This window comes from Lepidochelys kempii, chromosome 14, assembly GCF_965140285.1.
Source record: "Lepidochelys kempii isolate rLepKem1 chromosome 14, rLepKem1.hap1, whole genome shotgun sequence".
Taxonomy (NCBI): Eukaryota; Metazoa; Chordata; order Testudines; family Cheloniidae; genus Lepidochelys; species Lepidochelys kempii.
In genome coordinates, this window is record NC_136393.1 from 6,956,095 (window position 1) to 6,983,943 (window position 27,849).

Genomic DNA, 27,849 nt, shown 5'->3' on the forward strand with positions numbered 1-27,849 from the left:
TTCTTGTGGGAACATGGGTCAACTCCCTTGGGCTCCTAAATCACTGAGTGAAAAATCTGTAGGATTTAGGCAATGAGATTTACCTGGAGGAGGATTAAGTTACAGCAATCTAAGGCCACTTTACTCCTGAATGAGACATCTACACAGGGGATTAATAGGCTTTAATTGATGCAGGTTGACTTCACACCTTTAGTTGATTTGCCTTAACTTTCTGGAGTGTCCTCCCCTCTCCCCCCATAGACATGTCCTTAGACTCCTAAGTGCTCATGTTACTTTTGAAAATGGGACTGTGTGTGTGAAAATTTTAGCCTTTAGCTCTTACTGCATCTCTCATAAGAGTAATAGTTCCTCTCCCTGACTCTTTGTCTGTCTTGTCTATTTAGATCGCAGCTATTCAGGGCAGAGATAGCCCATAAATACAATGGGGATCAGAGCTCAGGCAGAATGGTAGAAGATGCTACCATCATTCAAAACCATAAACCTAATACATTACAAATCAGACAATATTAATTTGAAAAATATAAAATTTTAATAAAGGCTACATCTCTTAATTACAATAATTATTGTACCAAGTAATTTTCTTTAAATGAAACTCTTTATAATGCATAATTTACAGTATAAGTAGAACAAAATGCCATCGCAAAAGTCATGAGTACAGGACTTGTAATAAAAGGCATAAAATATATTTATACATAAACCCCTTAAACAAACAAGGGAAAGCTTGAACCCTGAATATAGGGCAACACATGGCAAAGTAACACCATGCAGGCACAGGTACTGTACTGAATAAATTTTAAAACACTAGAGATAGTGTATTATTATTTCTTCGACCATACATTTTCTACAATATATACAGACGTATTATACAAAATAGCAATGGCAAACAGAATGCACAGATTAAGTTAATCAACACAAAACCCAAATGTAGAAATGCAAAGTCTTTCTTGGAAAAGGGTTGCTTTGTCCCAACACACACACACCCACTCACACGTGCACACCCACTCACACACGAGGAAGCTTTTCAAAGTGTTGCAAGGAGCTTAGCCCACAACTCCCATTGGCTTGAAAGGGTGTCATTTAGGTAAGACGGAAAAAAACCGCATCGGAAAATTCACCGTCATATGTGAATGTAGTTTAAATACAAGATGTCCTATCATTGAAGTAGAATACCAACAAACAAAAAGATAGCTAGCTATGTGGAATACACATCTGGGTTTTAACCTGGCTTTTGCAATGTGTCCTTTTGGTGTGTTAACACGTAAATGAAAACTGTCTGGCTTCTCTTACAGCTTTCCTCCTAGGTTTGGGATTTGCTACAGTCTGCCTTGCAAAAGATAGGCACTGGACATAACATGGAGTCCCACACAATGAGAGTAACAAAAAGAAAAAAACCTCACCCCCCAGGGACAGAAACCAATCGCGGTTACTATATTGCATCTAACATATTTACCACTTAAAGACCTTTATTACAAATTAGAGCAGCTTGGATTAAAAATGCACCAAATCTCTAAATGAGTGAATGGCAGGACAAATTTTTTAAAAATTATTTCTTTAGAAAAGGAATTTTATCTTCAGTTGGAGAAATACTGGGCACAGTATAATTCCCCCACCCGACTCCCTTTAAAGTGGTAGGAATTATTAATGCGCTCCTATCGCCGAACTCCCAAGTTGGAGCTACTGGGACATAAAAAATTAACCCCTTCAACACTTTCCCCTTCTCCCCCCCACATCCCCTCTTTTCACCATTGTTAAAGCAGCATATCCATAAACTGGACTTAAGGGAAAACAGACTGTTCAATAAATATCAGTAAGGATTACTGGTAAGGTAAGCTATACACCGTTTCTCTTAGTCCATAGATTTCAGATCCCCAGGAAGTCATATATTATGTATGGAAGTCTCTCAAACGTGGGCTGCATCTTCAATAGCCAACAGTGGTCATGTTTTTAATAAATAGTTCAGGGTTTGTTTTTTTTTAAATCATCTCAGTACCCAACTCACGAATAACAAATGCCATTTCCCGCCCCCCCGCCAAGGCTAATTTGGCAAAATCTTCATAGGCCTCACTTTTTCTTCTTCATTGGTTCAAAACTTTCCTTCAAAAGTTTTTGTTGCTGTTGCTGCTGCTATTGTTGTGTGTCCAAAGACATCTTTAGCTTAGGGTTGTGTCAAGGAAACACAGTTGCCATCAATCAATCCTCTCTACTTTCCCAAGAATCCTTCCTTCATACATGGGCAGAATTGTGTCGTCTTCCCAAATTTCTTCAAAAACTGCACCACAGTCAAATTCGTCGCTTGCTTTTTTGAAATAATACCTGAGGGAGAAGGGGGGAGGGGGGGAAGCAGTTTAAATAATGAAGTGTTACTTTATAATTCTTTTTAGATAAGAGCAGCAAACATTTCCAAAGGGTCCGATTCTCCTTTCACATGAGTGTAACAAGATAACTGACAAAGAAAACCGGGTCCAATACCATTAAAACCCTCCATAACTCACAAGTGATCTGTTCGCATGCATCTGCCAGTATTCGATTTAGAATGGATGCAACTACAGCCAGCCAAGCAGCTCTGAAGAAGAGCAAAGGAATGGAGTATACTGCTTAATAAAATAGGGCACCACAGGGACAGTGCCTTGAACAAGTTATACGTGTTGGCAGCAGATATTTTTAACAAGAGAAAATAAAAAGAGAAAATAAAAATTCTGGAGCACAGTATGGCACTGAGAAGCTTTTATTAAAAAAGGCTTTTTAGGAAAAAAAACCACAAAAAAAACGGTAGCTCAAAGTTTGTAACGTGCTTTCTCCAAAACAAGACTATGTATGTGGCATTTCTCCCTTAGTCCAGTTTGTGAAACAGGGCACCTTGCATTTAACAAAACTAAAACCATGCTTCCACTTTTAAGTTACAGATATGGCTGTGTTTGTTCTCTGATGCTTCGTGCTGGTCGCATGCAAAGAGCAATCTTGGTCAAGCTTGCAATATTTGACACTGGAAGGTCAAGTAGAAGTGTCCTGCATTCCTTCTCTTTTGCTCTGGGTCGTTAGATCATGAAGCCAGTGCTCACCCAGACAAAAAGCGCCCCCACCCCTCTTGTGTCAAACAGTAAGGACCCCTCTATTATCCCGAATTAGACCGTTCAGCTTCTTGATTAAAGGTTCCTTTTATCCCTTTTCTAGCATTCTTCCTTCTAAGGCTGCTTAATTGCATATGCACAAATGAAGGGCTTCCATTCAGAAGGTTAGCATTTAAGGAGCCTGCCCGTCTGCTACCACACACCTCCTCCGATCTGCCCTGCTCTCCAGATCACAAAGTGCTTTTTAAAGAGAGCGTATCGCCAGCAAAAGAAAATCCTCCTCAGATAAGATTTAAAAAAAAATAAAAAAAAATCCCCTGCTCTGTAATTTTTCAAACAAGGTGTTGAAGGGTTAAAGGTCATAAAACTTTTATAGGAGGATCCCCCAAAAATTTGAACTTGGATTTTTCACTTTATTAAAAACATGGATTGGGCAGTTTTAGAATAATGAGTTTGCTATAAAAATAATATTTAAAAACTAAATACCCAGTAACAATACGTTTTTAATTTATTTTTTAAGGTGAGCTAATCAGGTAGGGAGAGAAGAGGGGTGAGTGAAACAGCTATATTTAGTCAAGGTACATTTACTTTTCAGTCATTCCCAGTTGGATTGATGTACAGCATTGTGTTTTTAATGGTTCGGTCATGAAAATGGTTCTTATTTAAGTTCTTCATATACAGCTTGAACCTACACTCACTAAAGTCAATGGCAAAGCTCGCACTGACTTCAATGGTGCAGGTCAGGGCTGTAATTCCATGAGCCAGTAAGCCCAAAACAAAACCAAAAGGCAAAAACTGTGAATGAGTTTTGAGGACTTTCTCCTGGCTTTCCCCATCCCCACCCCTCTTTCAGAGGGCAGCCTGCTTTCCCAATAACTTCCTCCACAAACAAACTCTGCTGGTGTTTACTAATTTTTTTTTCTTTGAACACTGCATCTTTATTTAAGAAAACAGGCTATGACCTTTTACATAATTACAACCTTATTTCAGAGACAGAAAGAGAGAAGGGGAAGAGAGAGAAGCAAAGCAATATCCTCCCCCACATCATCTTCAAACAAGTTGCTCTGCCCTTATTTGCTCACAGAAATGGGCTTTCCATTCAAACATGTTTTATGTGGCAAGCTTTGCTTCTTTTTCCCCCCTGACATCTGGCACCAATAGAATCAAGTAGGCCTGTGTTGCTGTTCTGAACTGCGGCCATGTTGAGATTACCCGACACCACCCAGTTTGCGTGTGTGTTTGTTTTTTGTTAACGCCATCAGTATTATATTTATTTGATTTTATTTATTTATTTTTAAGAAAAAGACTGAAACAATGTGCTGGGTGAATATCCCGCTGCATAGTCGGACATATGACTTTGGCATTGAAAAGGGAGCAATAATAGAGCTCTTAGGTACCCATGTTGCAAACTGATTCAATCAATAAAGAATTTTGAGAGTCGACCATTTATGCACGTCTTTGTGCATTAAATGAAAGGCAAAAGCTTCAAAGACATGCTTATTAAGTGTGCCTTAAAAAGAAATCAATGCCAGATGTGACCAAAGCAGTCTACTTACTGACTCCCCAGCACAGAGACACACACACTACTCTGGGTAGTACGGCCCTCTTCCCTGAAGGTCACCTGCAGTTTCACTCAAAGTCCAGCCAAAAGTCAAAGCTTAGATCAAAATGATTCCCTGGAGGTACACACATTTGTGTAATTAGTTTCACCTTGTGTCTGTGCAAGATAAAATACTGGGCACCTACCCAAGTTCCTTTTATAAATTTCTGAATTGTCTTTACCCAGGTGTAAAGGGGAGAGATCTAAGCAAAACATTGTTTCATCCTTGTCAGTCACTTAAAAACATTTTCTAAAGTAATTACAGTCTGACAAGGCACAAATAATTGCACCTGCAGGGGCTTTAAGGCCACAGAAGTTTTAATATCATATTCAAGCACCCTAGCATCACAAGAAAGAATTTCATAGGAAACCGAATGAGATGTTCTGGAGGCACTAAATGGCTGCTGAGAGAACGGGGGTAATAGGAGAGACATCCTTTGCACTGCTTGGTTGCCAGTTCACATCCAGTTGGTAGCAATTACAAGCTGTTGCCATCTGATGGCAGTTGGGAGGGATGGGGAATATGGATGTCTCAAAACCCCAGCACCACTGGACAAGCATCCACATAAAACAGAAAGCCACCAGGTTGAAGATTCACTGGTGAAGCCACCTGGGGAAAGTTGTTGTATTTTGACATTTCTGTGACTTCTGTCTCCAAAGGGCGCCCTCTGGCACCTTGGAGGAGTGCCGAATTCAAAACAAAGTTTAAAAATACTTAAACCTGGCTGTTTCCTTTGTAGAGATGAAAGAGTCTCGTTGACCAACAGGACATGGTCAGTTAATTGCTGATCAGATCCATTTGGCTAGTACAGTAAAAATAACTGAGGACAAAGCCACTGCAATTGGAATGAACGTTACAAGAAGGCAGCAAACGGGAAACCGGCTTCTAAGCTGCAGATACCAGACACAATCTTAGACCATTAGAATTCCTTATATCCATATGGATGGCTATAAGGAGGAGCGGGAAGATAGGGTTTTTTTAAGTGTCATTCAATGGAATTCATCCTCCAAGGCTTGGTATTTCTAGCTGAAAGGAGTTTAGAAACAGGCCAAGAGCATCTGCAGGTTGTTAACTAGGTTGAAAAGAAAATTCCTGAAAGCAACTCACATCCCCAACCCCAGAATGAATCTACCTTACTTATATGGATGTTCTGCCAAAGGAGGCCAAGTATCTCACAAATATTAATGCCCCTGTGAAGCTGAGAAGTGCCATTACCCCCATTTTACAGGTGGGGAATGGAGGAACTGAGAGATTAAGCTCAAGGTCCGGCAGGAAATCAGAGGTAGAGGGAACTGAACCTAGATCTCTCAGAGTCCCAGTCCAGCCCCTTAACCACAAGAGCATCTTTCCTCTTTGTGGGAGTCAGCATGCAGGCAATAGCTGCCTATGACCAATCAGTGTTCTCTTATGCAGTTCTTGGGGGACAAACGTCGGGGGGAACATCAGCCAAGCTGACTGATCCATGAGACAAGGCCAAGTTCAGGCAACATAGTACCCAAGCCTGCCTCTCTAAGCCACCCTGGCTTTGGTGGGGGAGTTGGAAAAGGACAGAAGAGAGTTCAGTGAGCCAGTGCAGCCAACCTCCCGGAAAAGGTGCTGCAACTTTTCCCTTGTGGGCGGGTTTACAGAAACATATTTGCTGGTTATTTTGGTTCATAGTCTCAGCAGACAAAAGAAACCACGAGATTCTTACCTATAATTTCCCTTTTTGCTCAGCTGCTCTTTAAAGTGCCCAAGTGTCAGGCTCTGGGCCTTTAACATCCTCCTGTAGGGTATTTCTTCTCCACAGAAAAAATAAGTGACAACCAACTCGCTGGACTGGGAGGCGTGAACCACTGGGAGTTTCTTTGGCTCTTTGTGACTGCAACAAAAAACAAAGCATGTTTCTCATTTGGAAACAAAGACATCACAGCTGTCCAATATTTCTACTATAGACAATGGCAACCAGATTGATGCCGGGATCAATTTGAAAGTCCGATGCAACGAAATCAAACGTATGTGCCATGTTTGTATAGCACTTAACACAACAGGGTCCTGGTCCACTTCTAGGCGCCACGCTAATACAAATAATAAGAGGATCTCTAAGCAGCTGAGGCACATTCATGAAATATGCCGCAGAGCACACCTGTGCAGTAGGGAACTGTTTCCATTTTATGGATGAGGGGCAGCGATGACATGGTCTGATGAGGATCAAACAGTAACCCCCAGTGCTTAGGGCTCTAACCATTATGCTAAACACATTTCCATTAAGCCAAATTAACTATTTGCATGTCTGGTCTTCGAAGGTCACAAAGACAACTCGCACCATTTTCATTCATGCAAACTATATGGCAGAGAACAACAGTTTAGTATTTTGCTCCAGGTATACACTCGTTAATGGGTGTTGTTGGAATTTCAAAGCCTGCCATTCAAAAACTGCTCAAAGCACTAAGATTACTTGTCCTGAATGCACAGGTAGCATTACTGTAGCTGGGAACAACCAGGCAAAAATAAAGTGGACCTTGTCACTTGAAATGAGGAACACCTAAGAAATAATAAAAAAATACTACATAACAAAATAGCAACAGAGCAGTGAATGCCAAGGAGCTAAATCCAGAACTACTTCTGAGGCAATGTATACTTGGCATGTCAAAAGGTCACAAAGTGTTAGTCCACAGTAATGTAGTCCTCCTAATTTGTTCTAAGTCTTTGTAGAGTGGCTTCAGAAAAAAAGCTCCTAGCAAAGACAGCTGGTGGATTTAAGGTCAACCAATTAAAAATGAAAGAAAGACTCTAGTCAGGTGGCTTAGTCTGGACTTCAAACATTGCTCATTGCTTAAGATGAAGAGGGTAAAAAAGAAAATTTTAATTATTTAGACCTCTCTGTAGCAGATTTCTTGTTAAAAGAACCATCCTGTAATTAGACTAATCCAATCTTTGTCCACTTTACAGGAACGCAAGTTAAAAAGAATCAGAAACAAGATTTGAAAATATCTTTTTTTTTTTTTATAAGAGAGAACAAAAGTATGTTTGAAAGACTAAACTTCAGATATAAAGATGTCTTCTATTTTCAAAGTGCCATCCATTTAATGCAAGTATAATTAAAGGCCATGGAAATACATGTAATGTGTATATATATATGTACGTACTCTTCTGTAGTTAGACTTGCATTGCAAAAAGGGGCATTTCCCCCCTGAACAGCAGATGTGTGGTTTCGATCCCTCTGCTGATTTGAGGTTGAACATCTGAAGTTGGGGGATAAACAAACAAAAAAAATTAAGTTAAAATACATCTTCTTAATTGAAGTCTTCTGGGGCATTAAGTTTCCTCTTTGCATCAAAACACAATCAAAGGAAGAGTTAAGAATGCTATGGAATAATTTACCCTTCCATATCCAAATGCATGATAAACAACCTAATTCAACACTTGGTATGTAGCTGAGTTAGTTCTAGACAACAAATTAGATCCATTATGATAGTGAGAGGCAGAACGTGGAATTCAAACTATTGAGGACTGGGAAAAAAAAGGTCACTTTTGGGGCTTAGTTACGTTTTGTTGCAATGCGCCTTCCCCACCTCCCATTACAAATCTGGAGCTCTTCCTACACTGGAAGGCAAGGCTACATGCACATCACATAAAATTTCTAGCCACCTGGATGTCTACTGTTAGCTTGCTACGTTCACGTGCCCACCAGCCAGTAATGCCCCTTGGGAGATGGCGAGGAGCCTGAGGGAAGAAGGAAACAAGCAGCCTGAAAGAAGGCTCCTCCATTCCATTCCTAAAGAAAGCCATATTGGCGATTCACACCCATTCCCAGCAGGGGGCGTCTGCCTATCAGAGAGAACCAATAAAATGAGGCACTCAGGGCTGGAAAAGTTCAGGAGACTTCTCACTCTCACTCCCCCGCCCCCCTGCCATTCCCCTTTGTAAGTTACCTTTGTTTCTGAGGCTTGGACACTTCCGCTAGCCTGCGGCAGGCTTCCTCCAGCTGGGCGAGAGTGTTGGGCGGGGTCAGCGGAGGCATGGTGGGATCCTGGACGAACGGGTGGGCAGGCTGTGCCCCGCGTGGGTGACTGTTGTTCCCCCAGAGGTGGTGGCGGGCCATGCGCTCACTGGGGATCCCTTTGGTGGACTCCAAATTGTAGGCCTTCTTTGTGCTTTGTGTGCTGGGGGGCAGAGTGGGGTAGGGGAAAAAGAAGAGAAGAGGAAAGGAACCGGCTTATGAAAGCTGGAAAATATGACTTCAATAGCAGCTCCTATTCTGCTCACTCCCTCCCCAAAGTCTGTCATAACATGAAAAGGGTTTACTGCCAAAAACATGACATTTTTGTGGTTTTTCTGGTTCTGCAGAATGGCTTTTATATTAAACCGGAGGAGCAAAGAGTCTCATTTGTTTTTAGCGATTGTAAAAATAGACAGCCTATGTAATATATAAATATTTACCGGGAGCGATATTGCTGTAGACAGCTGTATATTTACCTATGAGGCTTGTGCTTATTTTGTCTCTCGCTCTCCAGCATCCACTGCCAGACGTTCTGTGACCGATCTGCCTCGCCCCCAGGTAGCTGGAGCCCGGGCATTACGGATAGCCCTGCTTCCCCGGCCGGCAGGGCGACGCCATCCATTACTTTGCCATTCCTCTTCGTCAGCGAGCCGGTTCTGCTAAGGATGAGACACCAGGGACAGGATTCCCCGCCCCCAGCAGGCATCGTTAATATCCTGCACTCGTGTCATGACCACACTTCCCAATGGCCCTGTTTTTAAGGGGCTAATTCCACATGGTTTTCTGCATCCATCCCACCTCCCTCTTACTGAGAAATACATTTTGAAAGGACAAGCAGCTCCTATGGAGAAACTCCTGTAACTTACCCAAACTGCTCCAGCGGAAGCTCTGTCCCTTTTGAGTGGCTCTTGCATTTTGAATGGCAGTTGTAGTCGCTGCCCCCAGGACAGAAGCACTGGACCCGCTGTGCTGCCTCGGCTTCTATCTGCTCTTTAGTCTTGGGGATGGTGTGGTGGTGGATGTAGTGGTGGTGGACGTGCTTGGTGGTCTGCTTGGTGATGAATCCTTTACTGATGAGGCTGCAGGCAGCTGGCGAGGCCGCGCTTGGCTGTGGCTTGCCCCCTGGGAGGCGTTCCGGGGAGTGGGAGCGGGGGCTGTGTCGTCCCATGCCGGGTGACTGGCAGCCGGGAGTCTTCAGCACTCGTGACAGATGGTCATCCAGGATCGCCTGCGGGTCCTCCTCATAGCTGCCGGATGGCAGGAGAGTGAGTGGGTGCTGCTGATGCGGAGTGGCTGCTGCCTCCCGATTGGTCTGTGTGTTGGCAGGTAGCTCTGATCCCTCCTTCTCTTCTTCCTTGAAGGTGCAACATTAGTAAGAAATAAATAAAAAGCACGGGGTGCCGGCTGCCCTGGAGCGGGGGCTCTTCCCACTAGGTTAGCAGGGAAAGCAGAGCTTGCATTGCTGCTAGACAGTAGACACACAGGTACTAAGGACAGACCATTAAAGCATGCAACATACAGCTTGCAAAGGAAAGCGGTTTCCCCTTACACGAAGTGCAGGCAGGCCATGCCACTCCCTCCCAACCCCAAGAAAGATGTTGGATCAGCAAGCTACAAGCACCACACAGGCTCCAGAGGGCTTAATCCTCCTACCTCTTTGATTTGCTGTAGCCTCTCCTCCAGACTATCCATCATTTCTTGCTCTTGCTTCAGCTTTTCCAACCGGGATATCAGTTCAGCAGCAAAGGTAGCTGGTTCCACAGGGGTCATTTCCTTCGGAAGACGGTGGGTTCTCTACACAGAGCGGGGACAAAAGGGATAAACCATGTTTCGCAGGCAGTGCAAGCTGCAGAAGCTTAGCTGGAGCAGCATTTCTGGCCCCGCTATGCTTGCTGTGTCTCCATGTTTGAATGAAGAGACTAGCGCAAGTAGGCATAGCCTGCTCTGGATTTTTATGAGCTAGTGCTGTGGTCTCATGGAGTGACATCCTTCCCACTAGCGTTCGCCTTCGGCGGGAGCAGTTGGTCGCACTCCGAGGAACCCCGCTTGTTCTCTCTGTAGTACAACCAGCCCATCAGTAGCTACTCTGAAGTAGAAAATCTTCAAAGACTGTTGTCAAACATCAAATAAAAAAAAAAAACCCTCTGAGGTGGGAGGGAGAGCCTTTAACTGAAGGAATAAAGTGAGTATAAACAGAAAGGAGTTGGAAATTAAAAAAAAATAAGATGGGGGAGAAAAAGGGAGAAAAAAAGTCAAACGGTTGCAGATCAGAGAAGTGCTGGTAATTTATTTCCTGGCTACACACTGGGCACCTTTGAGGTAGTGTTGTCTCAACAGTGTCCTAGATCTCCCTTCCCACCCCCCCCCCCCAATCTCTTTGTACAGAAAATGAAGAAAGCTGCTGCAGGCGAGTAGTGCTACACTGCTGAGCTTGGCTGCCTCAAGCAGCTCTATCAAGGGAAAAAGGGAACATCTCCAAATCAAGTGCAGAATACAAAAAGGCAAATGAGAATTTCTGCCAAAAGAAGCAAACATGGGAGAAAAGAGAGAGAGAGAGAAAAACCACCCACCAGAGTTCTTCCTCCTCCTTCCTGTCATCTTCTCCCCCAAAACACACCCCACTCTTCACCCTCACCCCTAGTTTCCCTCTGCCCTTTTTTTTCGGGGGGGCGGGGGAAGGAGGGAAGAAGAGCAGAAAGCTGAACTGCAACTCTTTCACATACTACCCACCAGATGAGGCAGGGCCTCTCTCCGACAACCACTTAGCTCCAGAAATGATGTGAGGGTAGAAAAAGGCCACTCTGCTGGAAATTGTCACTCTTACACAAGCAGGCTCTATTCAGTCCCTGATCAAAGCACTGCCTTACAGAGAAAGTCGATTTGCACGCCCTGGGACAAAATAATCTAATTTACAAGCTCAGGCTACAGAACTTCCTTTATAGAAGGGGGTGAAGAATACCCTCCCCCCCAAAAAATAAAATCCCCATTCAATCCAACATACCCCCCCACACACCAGAAACACCATCTAAAATGTCTTGCTGCTTAAGAAAGAAGAATTTTGGAATATTAATCTCAAGACAAGATATGTTTCTACTTGTCTGTGTAAACAGTTTATTCACTGCAAGAACCAGCAGCACCTTCCTGAAGTCTGCACTGAATTAACAAGTCAATGAGTTAGTTTTCAGGAGCAACACAACTAAAAGAACTGGATTTCCTCAAAACCAAGGCACAAAGTTGTTTTTTTATTATTATTATTATTATTAGAAGGCACATACTGGCTACCAATGTTTCTCTTTTGGGAAACCAGTAAATCCTATTAACTGCCAACTGTGTTTTTGAAGTCTTGGGGCAGTACAGAAAAAGCAAAGCACAACCGTCATCAGAGCACAGAAGGTGTGAAAGTGGTCCGTGTGTGTGTGTGAGTGTGAGAGAGAGAGTGTGTGTTGGGGGGGTGGGGAGGGGAGAAAGTACCCAAGCAGCCATGTCCATGTCTGTACAATCAACCAGATGGGACGTTCCCAGCTTGAACCTAGAAAGTGAGCTCTACTCAATAATCCAGAGAAATGCAAAAAACCTTACACACAACCCACCCAGTGACCTATGCAAGCAAACTTTTCAGGAGTGTTTTAAGCTGATGTTTGGGTTTATATGTTTACAGAATAAGCCCAAAGACCTCAAGCCAATGGCAGTAAGAATAATAAACCAGGTCCCTCTCCATTTCTGTAGCTCTGTTGACTCCAGCTGAAGAGCTGACCCATCTATTAGCTTCTCTTCTTGAGGCTGTCAATCTTTGTATTCAGAGACAAAAGGATGCAACAAGCTGATGAGAAGGAAGTCATTTTCCGGTCTTCCCTGTAAACCCGCAATGATTTCTCCCAGACTCTTCCAGGTGTTGCAATGTCTAGCATTATTAGAGGGCCTTCTCTCCAGCCATTTCTCAGAGGACTCTGCATCAAACTTACCGGAAAATGAGGTAGAGAAACTTGACCATTGGCCTTAACGCTACGATGCATTTCCCTCTGGAGCTGCTTCTTGCTCCCAAGTCTATAAGGAGGGATTCCATCTCTGCAAATGGAAAGATAAGTCACAGTCAACCAGGATATCCTAGGCTTATTTATTTCAACTTATTATTCTGTAAGTCAATGGACCATTGCAAGTACTTTCCAAAACAGAAGACAGAATGCAAAATTATCTGATCATTTTACTGTTCCCAGCAAGCCCCCTCCATGTTCTTTGAAATAGTCTAAACAGACTGAGGGGCCTGATTTTCAGAAGTCCTGAGCACTGAGGATGCCAACTGAAGTCAATAAGTCTATGGATGTTTAATGCCTCTGAAAAAAGAAATCAAGCCTAAGTCACTCGGCCTGGATGTTCAGTAGCTGGGCAAGAGTTGCAGAGCAAGCTACGGCCCCAGTCATGTAGGCAGCTGAATGTGGACAGATCCCTGCAGTCCCACTGACTTCAACAGAGCTCTGCCTGTACACAGACTGTACCAGACTGGGGCCTTACAGTAATAGGTTTCACACACTCATTACACTTGTTCTGTATGTCACCATAGATTGTAGGCAGTTTTGGGGGAGCTTCTTAGGTCTAAAGCACTTCATAGATTGGCAGCATTCTGCAGATAAAAAATTATTGGTCACAAAGGGCTTCCCCCCACGGGTGGGACCCAAGATGCCTCTTCTAACTTCGGGGTGTCATGCACAACCCAGTAAAGTCATTACAAGGTGCAACAACAGAACACAGGCCCCTAAAGCTATGGGACATCATTCTTCTTCTTGGCTATATCAGCCCATTGGGATAAAGCAATAAAAAAAACCCCAGAACACAAAAAAATACCAGACAAAGTGAGAAGAGCTATGAAAATTGCCATCAAGACAACAAACAATTTTTCCTCTAGCAATGAGGTATGCTGTCATCCAGCCATGCAAAGATTTACCCACATTAGTATTAAGAGTATAAAAACAGCCATACTGGGTCAGACCAATGGTCCATCTAGCCCAGTATCCTGTCTTCCGACAGTGGCCAATACCGGGTGCTTCCGAGGGAATGAACAAAACAGGTAATCACCAAGTGATCCATCTCCTGCCACCCATTCCCAGCTTTTGGGAAGGGGTGTTTAGGGACACTTCAGAGCATGGTTTTGCATCCCTGCCCATCCTGGCTAATAGCCATTGATGGACTTATCCTCCATGAATTAATGAACTTTGAGCCGGGATAGTCCAATGGCTGAAAAGCATGGCTGCTAATCATGAGTTTCTAGTTTCAGATTTCCCACAAATTTGAGGAGCAACCATAGTTTTTGTGCTCCAGTCTCTCCACCCCCTCAAATCCATAAGAGATAATACCTCCCTATCCAACACGGTACTGTAACACTTAAGTATTAATATTTGTAGAGTGCTCTGAAGTCCTTGGATGTAAGGCCTTATGGAAGGGTAGACTATAAGCTCCACTCAAAACCAGTTGAGAAGACTACACTCCAGAGTGCTATTATGCACTTCTCCCGTTCTGTACCATCTCCCCTCCCACACAACCACTCTTTTCCTCCCCCCCAAAAAAACCCCAAACCCTCATATCTCTCTCACACACACACCCCATTTTAAGATCTACCACCATTATGGTAGCATGGCACTTCCCACTCTCACAACAGTGAAAGGACTAAGGCCAAGATTTTTCCAAAAAGTGACCAGTGATTCTTTTCGTATGCAGGTGCATGCTTCAATTTGAAGGGGCCAAATTTTCAGAAAGTGCCAAGCATCTACCCACAAGGGGATGGGGGGGAGGGGGGACACGACATGGTGGAAATCAGGCCCCATTACAGTTTCTTTAGTTGAGTACCCAAATGTTGAGGTGCACAACCCCATGTCATCTGTGAAAGTCTTGGCCTAGTGCTTTCTAAGTTTCCATTACAAAGCGACTAATTCACAAGCGATATGGAGTAGCAAAGACTGAAGAAAAAGGTCAAACCAGTTTATTGTTTGAAACTTTGGAAAATCCAGACAGAACAGAGCATTGGTCAAGGGAAGAGACGTTTGGGGCAATGATTTAACAGGGTGGACAATCATCACTGGAGACGGTTATGTCACAAGCAAAGTGAGTTTAGAGTGCTCCGTTCAGTTCCTAATGAAAATCTGCCCTCAATTCTGCCTCAGGTAGGTCTCGAAAGAAGAGCAGCAGCTCAGGCACACAGCCCCATTTGGGAACACACTCTGAAGAATCACGCATAGCATCTGTCTGCACAGTTCCGTACCACGACCAGGGTTATCAGTCATTATCGCAAGCAGTAAACGTTTATGCTCATGATTAAAGAAGGGGCAATAAAACTATGAAAATATCTATTGAACTTGGCTTGGAGGCCCTCCCCCTCGCAACAACACATGAGTACGGGTTGGGTTGTAGCCAGGTTGAGCAGCAGTTATGGGGGCAGATGGGGAAGGATGGGAGAAAATAAAAACCCAGGTCAATGCTCGTCACCTGGATTGGATGAGAGGGATTTTGTTTTTTTGAGGGTTACCAAGGTGAGGGTGTTTTAAATGAGACTTTCCATCCAGAGGAATTAAAGACCCCTGCACCTTTTCCATCAGGGTAAAACCGTCTGCCTTCGTATTATTAAGCAGCATGTCAGGTATCCACCTGCCTGGGCTAGTACTGTACATAACACACACACGGAAGCCTCCACAAACACTAACCCAAATGCAACAAAATGGATGGAGGCGAGCTGGGGTGGGGTAGGATAGGGTAGGGTAGAAGATAAGCCTGCCCTGCAACATCCCTGCCTGAAGTCCACGAGTTCAGGGCTCCAATGACAGAGGAGATAGCCGAGGAAGGGAACGGACCCACTGTCTATAGTATTGTTCCCCTCCAAAATCAGCAGAAACATGCAACCAGAACTGCTCACCCCAGTCCTGCTTATCTTGGCCACGGCACTCTGTGGCAAGGGCTAGGAGGACAGCTCCACTGCCATGTCTGACCGATCCCTCCAAACGCTCAGTGCTCCGGTTTGGGGACTACAGCCTTTAAAGGCCAGACCTCCAGCTCCAGCCCTGGGGGCAGTAATGGGAGGATGTGATGGAAAGCCAGTTGGAATTTGCTTCCCTTGGGAACGTAGCTCCTACCAAACTGGGATGATTTGCCTCATAGTAAACAGGCATCTCTCATCAGCCACAAAAGGGGACTGTAGAGCAGAATTTCCATCTACATTTAGACGTGCCTGGTTTGAGTTGGTTTAAAGTTAACCGCTTTTGAGTCGTGTCATGGAAGACTTTTGAGCCAGCACCATTTTCAGTCAATAAGCAGCCAGGACTTTCCGAGCATGGTACCTTTGTTCTTTAAGAGCAGCCCAGGCAGCTGTCAGACAACGGACAACAGTGGCTTGGAAACGAGCATACAAACACCTGTCTAGCCACTGTCAGGCTCGTTCAGAGCCGCAATGAGATAGCTGCAGGTGGAAGGCAACAAAGGGGCGGAGGGTGGGGTGTATACGGCATGGGTAACTCCAGAAAAGGTACGGAAAAGAGGACACCAACATGGACTAGGGAGAAGGGGGCCTGATTCTCTCTTCAATGCAGTTGCATGAGTCAGGATCAGCTCCTTGCTCACTACTGTAAACACAACTCATCAGGAGAATTTTACAGCTTGTAACAAGGTGCAAGATACAGTTTTTAAAAAAGGAAAGACATTTCACTGAGATGGTAAGGTTTCTTAGCAGCCTTGGGAGAATCAGGCCTTCTAAAGAAGGAAGAGAGACAATTTTGTAGTTGGTTTGATGTCTACTTTTAAAATGTAGGCCTTCCACATACAATGGGGAACAGGGGACGATGCCAGGTTTAAGGGGGAAACAAGAATGGGCAATCACTTATTACAGGCAAGACATGCAGCTGGAGTTGGGAGTTTACAGCCAGCTTGGGTGCAGTAAGAAAAAGATATTACAGAAAAATCTGAAGCTGAAATGTGTATAGACCACAGTGACAACTAGAAAGTGCCTTTTATTTTAAAGGGTTAGGCTTTGCCAGAGGTTACAGTGCATAGCACAGGGTTACTATTTGGAGCGAGGAGGGGGTGTTTTGTTTTGTTTTTAAAAACAGAGTTCCTCAGATAGGTCATTTCAATATAACCTTCTCTTCCTCCAGCAGTAAACATTTGCACTCACATTTCTTGGCTACTAAAAGCTGTGGGCTGAGGAGCTACAGAGTTTAGGCACTAAATAGTATAAACATTTCAGCTCCCCAGCCTGGTGCTAAGCCAATCTCTTTCTGGGGGAAACACTAGTTTGAAATCTTCTTTCCAGTCAGCTGCCATTTAAACTGAGCCAATTATCTTAGCCTTTTGACTCAGATGTGCCTGGCCTAACCTGAATGTAGTTTTACTGCTGCTTTGAAATATCAGACTCATGCGCATATGCATTCACTCCCATCTTCATTTGGCAACGGCTCTGAAACAAGCCTCTGATCTTGCCAACATCAAAAGCCTGGTTTGTAAGATAAGGTAATATTTGAAGTTCGCTCAGCAGCATTCCCCTGTGTCCAAAGTAAATCCATAAATAAGATATAAGCAAATAAAAAGAAAAAAAATCCCTTTCCTCTTCCCCTCCCCCAATCAAGAAAGGGAAATTTGCATGATGCTTTGTGGCTATTACAAAATTAGATTTATACTTGACATTTAAAAAACAAAACTAAAACACACAGGGTGTGTATTGTTTGGTAATTTTACCTCTAGTTGCAATTCAATAGAAGATTTTTTATAAAATTAATACCTCACTTTACTGGAATGACTGACATAGGCTTTATGGGACAAATTCTGCTCTTATCAGTATAAACAGGGAGTAACTCAACTAGGAGCTAATTTACATTTTCACTGGTTTAATAGTAAAAGTGAGCCATGTGTTAAAGAGGGAGAGCTACACACTTGCAGCAAGAAAAAACCACCAAGTCACAGCTTGGGACAATGATGGTAATTCACCCAGCAGAACTTTTTAGAAAGACTTCAGAATCTCTAGCAAGGTCTGTTTTCTACATAATCCCCGGCAGAGAAGAGAACTAATCCCAGACACTTTATGCATGTTACATTACAATATTGGCAATAGTTGCTGAAGTTTCTGTAGAGGCAGCTTTACTTACATCAGGCCTTAGCTATGGTAATTTTGTAAGGTTAGCTATTCTACCTCCCTGCGCATGCACACACTTGAGAGAAAAATTAAACACCCCCCACACACCACCACTTCCAGTAGTCGGGCCATTCCCACCCCCACAGAGTAAGTATGGCTAGAGGGAGTCTTGCACTTTCAAAGGTTCAGGGACTGGCTCAGTTTGTAGCAGAAACTATTACTTTTCTAGGTTTGTCTCGTAACACCATGTAAACCTGCATTCTATTGAAATCCACACATGCCCCCTCTACTCTCATTCTCCCCCCGCCCCAAAAAAAACCCCTTGAAGCTCCCAGCAGTTTAATCAGCCAAGCTTCCCCAAGCTCCTCACAGTCTGCACTGGCTATTGTTATGGCAGGAAAAAACAGCCAGGCTCCTTTCATGCACTGCTTTATGGGGAGCTCCTATTCACTTGTTCAAGTAAATTTCAAAGCGGCCTGCTACCCTCTTATCCCCTCTAAGCTCCCCTAGACTAACAATAGGCTGAAAGCGATTCAGTTAAGCCTTTCATCCACCATGCACTTTATTTCTCACTCAGTGCTCTCATCTGTATAAGGCCTACAATTGGCATTGCTGTGAAGAGAGGGTATAATCCTAGCCCTGTGAATCCCAAGTGACCCTACATTGGTCCAGAAATGACTAACCCAATGAATGCTCTGTTGACACATGATCACATACAACTAGAGCCAGTAAGATGAAATAAAGAAGTCACCCTATGATTCAGCTCTTTTATTTAATGCCAATATTGTTCAATAAGAGAATCCGGTGGGACAACAAGCTATTTCTTCCATATCATCAGTTCAAAACACACATGTGCGTTTAAAAAAAACAGCACATTTGTTTGTGCATCTAGGATGTTTTGTAAAAAATCTGCTCTGGTTTCCATTAAAGCGTGTGTACATCATCAGGCAGCAGACTGGTGATTTAAAAAGCCAGCAAGCAGGTCGGGGGGGGGGGGGGGGGGAATATACACTCTACTCATCCAACAGAGACATTGAAGGAGTTGCATTTATGAGATTAAGGCCTTGAACACACTATTTTATTTAACAAACACCTTTTCCAGAGGACTTGGTCCATTTCGGTGGCGTGACCTGCACTTCATTATATTGCCTTTCATTAAAGGATCTCAAAGTGCTTTACAGATATTAATGAATTAAGTCTCAGTACACCCCCATGAGGAAGGAAAAGTATCATTATCCCCATTTGAGAAGTTAAGCAACTTGTCCAAGGTTATACAGCAAGTTGTGGCAGAGCCCAGATCTCATGATTCTCAAGCTTGGTTTTTAGCCACAGGACCATCCTTCCTCTCCTCCACAGGCTCTTAAAACTCTTGACATTTTAATCCATAAAGCTCCATTCAAACAATTCTCTGAAAGATCGTAATGTGCAGCTATTGTCCCTGGAGGTCAGTAACCCTGTTAGTGTTGATTCTGACATTACTGGTGAACCCTAATTACAGAAAGCAATTCCTGTAGAAAGTTTTGTGTTTTTGGTTTTTTTTTAAAAATGACAATGGTTTGGCCTTCAAATAAAAGGTGTGAATGAAATATAAATACATTCCATGTGTTAGCAGCAGTATTTCTATTCTATTCTTTCATCATATGGGAGAACACACATTTGCTCAGTTGAGGATTAAAATGAGAATTGTTGCAAAGTGGCAACAAACAAAAAGGGAAGAACTACCCACCACTGTTACTGCACCCAATATCTGGGACAACCGAGTAAATAGAGTGATCAGCAATACTTCTGGATGACTTAAGATGCCTTCCAGTGATTTCATCCAATGGAAAAAGTGGAAACAGTATTAAAATGATAGAACCGTCATGCTGGCAAGTCATTGTGGCACATCAGCAGTTAAGTTTTCGAGAGGTAAATTCCAAAGGACTTTGCTAAAGTGGAATACTTACACGCTACTGTCCGTCATTGACATGGAATCATCAGTCAGGGCATCACTAGATATTTCGCTATCATTTGCGCTAGTTGCGGGGGCAAAAACATAGCCAGAATTCACATGGTATGGGTTAATAGGATCGTTCCTCTTGAATGACCTAGGGACAAGCAAAATAGGGGTTGCGTTATTTTTACATCTGAAAAAAGTACAGGTTAGCATCATACTCATGGTTAGTGTGCATGTAAGACACAATGAATGTCTTTAAAAGCTATCCATCCGCTGTTTTACGTCCAGTAGACGCTCGGAATGCTTGGGTTCTCACAGTCCACAAGAAGTTTATCTTGACAGCTAACACAGAGTTAAGACTGACCAAGAACTACACAGTCACCAACCATTCTCTACATAAAACACTAACATCAAGCAGGTGGCTGAGCACTCTGGACAAGATTTTCAAACGCACCTAAGGGATTTGGGACTCTAAGGGTACATCTACACTGTAGTAAAAAGCCCCAGCACTGAGTCTCAGGGGCTTTGGCTGCAGGAATAAAAATAGCAGAGCAGACATTCAGGCTTGCGCTGTAGCCCGAGCTCCGAGACTCCATCCCCTTTGTAGTGTTTCAGAGCCTAGGCGGCATGCCATCCGTCTACACTGCAATTTTTAGCTCCGAAGTCCCACAAGCCCAAATCAGCTGACACAGGCCAGCCTCAGCCATGCTGCAGGTCTTTTTTTGCTGTGTAGACATACACAACATCCCATTTTCAGAAGCAATTTGAGGCCTGATTTTTAAAGGTATTTGGTGCCAAAAGATATAGTTAAGCACCTAGTGGGATTTTCAAAAGAGTGCTTCTGAAAATCTCAGAAGCACCAAAATACCCTTAAAAATCTGGCCCTTAGAGCACAGAAAGTCATTAGGGCTTGAACCACTAAATACCCAAGACTCTTCCAAAAATAGGATTTAGGTGCTTTTGAAAATGTTACCACCTCTTCTTTCAGGCATCGTAGATAACTGACTGGAACCATTGACATCAGACCAGCTTTAGAATTACTAATAAATAATAGGAGTACTTGTGGCACCTTAGAGACTAACCAATTTATTTGAGCATGAGCTTTCGTGAGCTACAGCTCACTTCATCAGATGTTTACCGTGGAAACTGCAGCAGACTTTATATACACACAGAAATCATGAAACAATACCTCCTCCCACCCCACTGTCCTGCTGGTAATAGCTTATCTAAAGTGATCAACAGGTGGGCCATTTCCAGCACAAATCCAGGTTTTCTCACCCTCCACCCCCCCACACAAATTTACTCTCCTGTTGGTGCTAGCCCATCCAAAGTGACAACTTTGTCACTTTGGATGGACTAGCACCAACAGGAGAGTAAATTTGTGTGGGGGGGTGGAGGGTGAGAAAACCTGGATTTGTGCTGGAAATGGCCCACCTGTTGATCACTTTAGATAAGCTATTACCAGCAGGACAGTGGGGTGGGAGGAGGTATTGTTTCATGATTTCTGTGTGTATATAAAGTCTGCTGCAGTTTCCACGGTAAACATCTGATGAAGTGAGCTGTAGCTCACGAAAGCTCATGCTCAAATAAATTGGTTAGTCTCTAAGGTGCCACAAGTACTCCTTTTCTTTTTGCGAATACAGACTAACACGGCTGTTCCTCTGAAACCTGTTAATAAATAATAAGCACTTATACAAGCCATCTTAACAATATGATCTCAAACTGCTTTTACAAAAGGTGAGTGGCCTGGTGCCCCCTTTACAAAAAGGGAAACTACAAAGCCAGTTTTCAAGGAGTACTCTAACTTTTGGTGACACCTCGAGGTGCCTAGGAGTTCTGAGTGCTTAGTGCCAATTAAAATCAGTGCACCATTGGGGAGGGATAAAAAACAAACAAATAGCCTTGGGTGTCTCAAGTTGGGTATCCAAAAATGGAGAAATCAAGAATTAGCAGACACTTCCGTAAAGTCTGACCTAACACGTCTGAGGTCACAGTATTGCAAAGCTAGGTGGAGAACCCAGGTGCCCTGATCACCTAATCACTGGACAATGTTTAGGTCAAAATGATTCCAACTTTTAAGAGTTTAAATTCAGTTACAAACTTTTCAATCTGTGGTAAGTGGTCTGTGCCAAGGGGTTTTCAGACGTATATTTGTTTATATATAAATGCAGGTCTTGGCTGTTAAGCTTTTGAGTTTGTGTATCAAAGCAGAACCTCATTATCTGATAAGGTCTACTGATTTTAATAATTAGGGTCACTTACACAGCACTTGGGGGCCTCAGGAACAGGATAGCATGCTCTGCAGGTTTTTAAATGGTCTTTCAAACTCCCCACCCCCACCCCAACGCTTCTGGGATTGGATGAGGCCAGCTTGATTTAAGTGAGCAGCCCAGCTGCCTTAATGGAAAGCAGCACTTCCCCTCCTGCTAGTATCTCTAGTCCCTTTGTTTCATTTGCCCCAGTTACACACTTTCGACCTCTTCAGTGGTCTTAACTCAGTTCTCTCACAAACAACAAGTTTTCCCTACTCCCCTGCTGTGTTGCATTCCTCTGTTTCACTAGCAAGGGGAAAACATGAGCCTCTGCAAAGGCTTAAGCAAAGGGGTGGGGGGGAGAAGATGGGCCTCTTTGGTATGAGAGCCCTACTGCAAACAGCATGACTGAAGTTCTAGGCCCCGGTTTCAGGCTTGAGCTTTGCAGGAGGCCTTGTTGCAAAGAGTCAGGTATTTAAGCACAGCTGGGATTACATTCTTTTCCAAAGCATGCTAAGTCATTTCAATGGGAAGATCAAGACACTTTTTTCTTAAGTGAAAAAAAAAAAAAAAAATAGAAGATAGTAAGGAATGCCACAGGAAAGAAGTCAAGTCTTAAAGATAAATTAATTCCACATGCTGTGAAAGCCAAGTTATCCTACCACCACCACCACAAAAAAAAAAAGAAAAAAAAAGAAAAAGAAAAAAAGTGTCCTTTTAAAATAATACAACCCCCTTGCTAATACAAGTCAGCTTGTAAGGTTCCAGTGACGTTCTTTAGGCCGCTGCTAGTCTTTGGTAGCTCACAGAAAGGCTGAAGGCTCTACTTTTTATCACTCTACTGGAAACTGTTTAATGTCTTGCTTCTACAAAACCCAGACCCATTAGGCTTATTATTGTAAAGTATTCGGTTTCAAGATGCTCACCATATGTACTGAAGCAATCCTGCTTTTAAGTGAGTCTTAAGTACCGTCCTTTTATTTCATGTTCAGTGTCGCTATTTAATCATGCTAATACAGAAGCAATTAATCATTATGCTGCAACCCTATTAAAAATCAGTAGTGCTATCTAATCACTTAATAGAAAGATGGTTCAGTGTGTGTGTGTGTAAAAGCCCTTCTTCATCTCTCTAAAGTCAGCTTTTAATCTACCCTATGTGAATAAAGTTTAACTCATTGATGAGTACTCCAAAACCAACCCCTCCTCCCCCCACAGACATACTGAACCGCTGTGCAAGTATAATTAAGAATGTCACCTTTCAGAACTTGGTTAACACACACATATACTTTTACTTAGTCTTTAATCATCTTATTAAAAAAAGGCAGAAAAAGATTCAGAATAGCTCCATATAGAAATTCCCATATACTTTAAGAAAACTGATTAGGGCGTTTTTTTTACGCTTAACTTTTTAAAAACTTGACCACACTACAGTAATTGCACCCATATGCATCAAGTTGCCTTCAAGGATTTTAAATTCCTCTGGAAAGTGGAGTTCTCTGATGCAGATTCTGCACATACACAAAAATCTTCAAACTCAATATGCAAAGTGTTTTCAGCTGTCAGGTAGCAGTTGCTCTGGAGCATCAAGGAGAACGACTGATGTTTCTCAGTCTATTCTTATCTCTTATCTTGATGAGATGACACACAGCATGTAGCTCTCTATACATTATGTTAGGCAATGGGTGAAAATCACAGAGGGATTACAATGCGACTAGACTTTATGGGGCTCTTTTCTGGATCCCCTGTTAGAACAATGCAATTTAGGAGCACTTTTGGCTTAGGTGCTGGAACTAGGGGTACTGCAGCACACCCTGGATTGCAGTGGTTTCCATCATATACAGGGTTTACAGTTTGGTTTAATGGTGCTCAGCACCCCCACTATACACATTGTTCCAGCACCCCTGATTTTTGGTGAGCACACACACAGTCAACCTATGGCTCTCAGAAATAAAAAGCAGCCTGGCAGTTTAAACCAAAGACTTACACACAGAAAAAACACTCAAGCAGTGGTTTTTCAAGGCAAGACTGAATCTTACTAAATATTTTACTGAGACACAAGCATCACGGCACAACAGGGGTACAAAACCCCTTAAAAATATACATATTAGCAAAACAACGTTAATCACAGCTTCCATGCTCTAACTGTAGAATACTGCTTCAAACATAAGCTTTACAATGGCATCATTTACTTTGATAATTGAAGCCAAACTTGGTTCCAATAACTTCACACAAAATGAGCTCCATCAGCGAGTTCTTTCAAAGGACAGGAAGCACTTTGAGCCAGCAGAGGGCCATCTGCGAGCCCAAACTTATTTAAAGCAAGGCCAGTCTCACTGATGTTAGAACAGAGAACTTAATGGGAGGCAGATGAGTCCACCTTGGATTGAATAAAAATACATTATAAAGGCAGCACTCTAAAGTTCCATGTACGTAAAACATATGCATGATAAATTCAGAACCAAATACAAATAATGGTCAGATTCCATCTTACATTCCTGGGTCCAACACAAACTCAATGGTTTGAGGGTTGCAGTCGCACAAAAACCATTAGACACACATCTAATACTTTTACAAAGTAGTGCTTCAGGGGAGGGGGAAATTTGAAACAAGCTCAAAGTATTTATTATACATCAGGAGCCCACATACATAACCAATACTTAATACACACCAAATTCCCTTTTTTTTTCCAGACTCTAATCCTATATTTTGTCTTATTATTTATACTTAAATTAAAATTTATTAGGAGATAGTGGCAGATGTAGGCAGTTACACAGGATTCAAAGCACTACCCAGAATGTCCCGCTCCAGGATGGAGGTGTGGTTTGGCCACCACTCAGTGAAGACTCTTCTTTACCAAGCTCAAGTTCCAATCCTAAATGCAGTGAATAGTGATACACAACTCATCCATGCACCCCAGAGCTACCAGCTGGCAAGCCGCGCACACACCCACACCTTTGAACAAGGATAACTTGGAGAAGGGGAAGGAAACAGGTTTCCTGGCCTTTGGATTGGGAAGAATCTCAGCTTGACCTCCCCCTCTGCGTTCTCCATGTAGTCAAGAGATCTTGATTCAAAAGCTATTGAAAATGCAAGAGAAGGTGATCAAAGCAGATAGCATCACCTCACCTCCGGGGGCAGATTTGACATCTAAGTAGCAAAAAATATGCTTCACTTGAAAGAGCTGCAATCTCAAGGCATGATGGCCATCAGTACTCCTGGCCAGGAAGGCAACACTAGTCATGGTTATGAAAAAGTTCTTGAGCCAGAAGCAACTGGTAGAATGTTAAATCCATTCCCAACCAGTCACTGAATTCCAGTGAAGACCAAAAGATAACAGAACATCACAACTCAGCACACTTTAGTCCTGGAGAACAGTAGATGCGGAGCTATGACACTTGGGCAAGAGGGCGAGGCTCTCAGCACTTTTATGTCCCCACAAATAGGCTGCCAGTTAGGCTCTCAGAGCAGCAAACTCCCTCAAATGGAAGAGCACTACAGCCCCCTTCCCTCAAAAAGGACAGGTTTCAGAATAGCAGCATTGTTAGTGTTAGTCTGTATTCGCAAAAAGAAAAGGAGGACTTGTGGCATCTTAGAGACTAGTCTGTAAGGTGCCACAAGTACTTCTTTTCTTTTTCCCTCAAAAAGCTGGTCTCAAGAAGAGACAAGGGGCCAAATACTGCTCTCAGTCAAACTGATGTAAGATGGAGGATAACTCCATAGATCACAGAGGAGTCGCTCCAAACGTACACAGGTGTAAGAGAAGAATTAACCCCCCAGTCCCTGGATCCACTTTGATCACCACAGCCAGGCTGCTGCAGCCTCTCTGAAGGGCAGGAAAGGAACAGAGAGATGCCCTACAACCACCCTCAGAATACAACTGAAATAGAAGCCTGAAGCCCTTTGATGTCCATGAATCACAGAAACTGCTCTCAACATTCCTGTAAACCAGATGTCAAACACTTACCACACTGAAAAACAAACTCCTTGCATCTGTGCTAGCAGACAGAGCATACAACTGAAAACAGATCACTTTGCCCCAGATCTTTATTCAATAGTTCACATTAATGGAAAGGGTGGGGGGAGGGAAAATAAGTTTTCAGAAGACAATTTTAGTCATTTGGAATATGATCATGGTCATTTTGTAAGGGGCTACTTGCCTCTCACTCCACCTTTTCAACAAAGCATACAGCAAAACGAAGGGCTCAGTATCACAGAAATCTCTCTGCCTAAGTGCATAATGAAGACTTTGCCTCTGGTATCGCATAACAGACACTACACACTCTGAACTTGGCATTAAGACACAGATCCAGCTTTTAATAAATTTAACTTCAAGCACACTGCCAATAAGAGAATACCAGACCTACTATAACCCTATTCCTGGAATGGCTACATGATGCTAAGATCTTATGCTCTTGTATACAACTGACTCAAAGCCATCTGGAACGGCTTTGACATGATACCAGTAATGAATGTGATGAGAGAGAGATTTTATATTACATATACAAACTTTACATGTATTTTACTAGGTAGTAAGTGCATACATTTCCTGCTCCATTCCTACACAATTGCATTCCATGTAACCAATCAACTTAAGTACCGGTTAGTGGTGAAGTTGGTGAACTAAGGTTTCATTTTTCATATGCCTGTACAGATGCTCTTTACCGTTACACATCATATGTTTGATAGTTGCTGCAATAATTAATGCATCTAGTTGCTATGAAGTTTTTGGTGTATAAGAACTGAAAGAGCCAATAAGCTTTAACAGCACAATACAGTGTTTCTTCTGTTCAGAAGAGCAACAAAAAACCAAATACCTGAATATTTAAGGTTGAGATAAGCATCTATGTTGAATCTACCAATGGCATGCTTAACTAATAGGATTTCTGGACCATTTTTAAACCTTTTTTTTTTGCTTATGTTGCTAGCTTTCTGTTTTAAAACCATCTAAGACTGAACACCCACTTCTCAAACCTTTTAAAGAATAATAGTCTCAAAGTAATTAAAATCAAAACAAAAGGAGATTTCTGACATAGCGTTTTCTTACCTGTATCCATTCTCAGCCGTTTCTGTAGCTCTGACACTTGCTGTAACCCTCAAAGTCTTGCTGGATAGCCCAACTACAGAAGGCAAGATTTTGTTTTTAAAGTCCACACAGCTCCATTCTTCTTCTTCATTCAAGGTTGGGAGATAGCCACAGACAACTTTTAAGCTCCCCAGTCCATTGCTGTTAATATAAGCAGGATTCTCTCCCCCACTCCTTACATATTCGAGGTATATATCAGAAGTTAAAAACATCTGGTAAGCATTTTCCTCCATCACACTCTGAATTTCAGTCTGTGCCTGATCAAACATTATAGAATCTATCTGCTGCTTCTTGATACTATCTCTTATATAGGTCTTAGTGGCAGGCTTGAGCTGCTTGGAGACAATGCTGTTGTTCTCAATGTACCTTTTGTATATAGCTTTGGCTACTCTTAAAGTTTTGGTATCCTTAAGGTCCATCTGCCTGAAGCCATTGCAGGCAAACCAGAAGTCTAAGGTATCCACACATTTCTCTCTTTCCAGGAAGGTCCGAAAAAGATAGGCACCATCTTGATCCCCCAACAAGGAATGCAGGGATTTGGTCCATCTTGCCAGAGGGGAGTCTGGAGATGCACTGCCTTCCGGCTCTCCAAGACCATCCTCATTCCTCCTTGGGTTGGAAGAAATTGACATGGCCTTGAAGCTTTGGTTTTTCATGACAAACGAGCTTGCAGGCTGTTGGCATGGTGTCTCTCCTTCCTCGCCTGGCACAGGGGGGCGGGGGGCGTCTTCCCTGAAGCTGCTGCTGGGGTCTGGAAGGTGAGTCAGCAACACAGCACTGCTCATGGCTCCACGAGTTCTTCTGGTAGGGTTTTTCCGCCCCCC

General features: G+C 43.0%; 1 protein-coding gene across 2 annotated transcripts; it reads right to left on the minus strand.

Annotated features, from left to right (window-relative positions):
• Positions 1–547: 547 nt before the first annotated feature.
• Positions 548–27,816, minus strand: AXIN2 (axin 2). 2 transcript variants are annotated; one of them, XM_073311627.1, is made up of 10 exons: positions 26,987–27,816; positions 19,701–19,841; positions 12,614–12,716; positions 10,305–10,445; positions 9,518–10,005; positions 9,128–9,307; positions 8,584–8,814; positions 7,798–7,893; positions 6,363–6,530; positions 548–2,313 (listed from the first exon to the last, which is right to left on the minus strand). In XM_073311627.1, exons 1-10 carry the CDS (start codon positions 27,808–27,810, stop codon positions 2,187–2,189), a joined length of 2,499 nt encoding a protein of 832 aa, XP_073167728.1. In that variant the 5' UTR covers positions 27,811–27,816; the 3' UTR covers positions 548–2,186. The 2 variants fall into 2 exon arrangements, with proteins under 2 accessions (XP_073167728.1, XP_073167727.1); XM_073311626.1 differs by having other exon boundaries at positions 9,128–9,310.
• Positions 27,817–27,849: the final 33 nt, after the last annotated feature.

What these genes read in the sequence shown, in the direction of transcription:
- AXIN2 (XM_073311626.1), bottom strand. Translation starts at nt 27,810, where the DNA reads ATGAGCAGTGCTGTGTTGCTGACTCACCTTCCAGACCCCAGCAGCAGC. An exon ending in AATAAGCACAAGCCTCATAG is followed by an intron (nt 8,815 to 9,127) that starts GTAAATATACAG and finishes TCTGCCCCCCAG; the next exon opens with CACACAAAGCACAAAGAAGG. An exon ending in GCAAGTCTAACTACAGAAGA is followed by an intron (nt 6,531 to 7,797) that starts GTACGTACATAT and finishes TTTTTGTTGCAG; the next exon opens with TCACAAAGAGCCAAAGAAAC.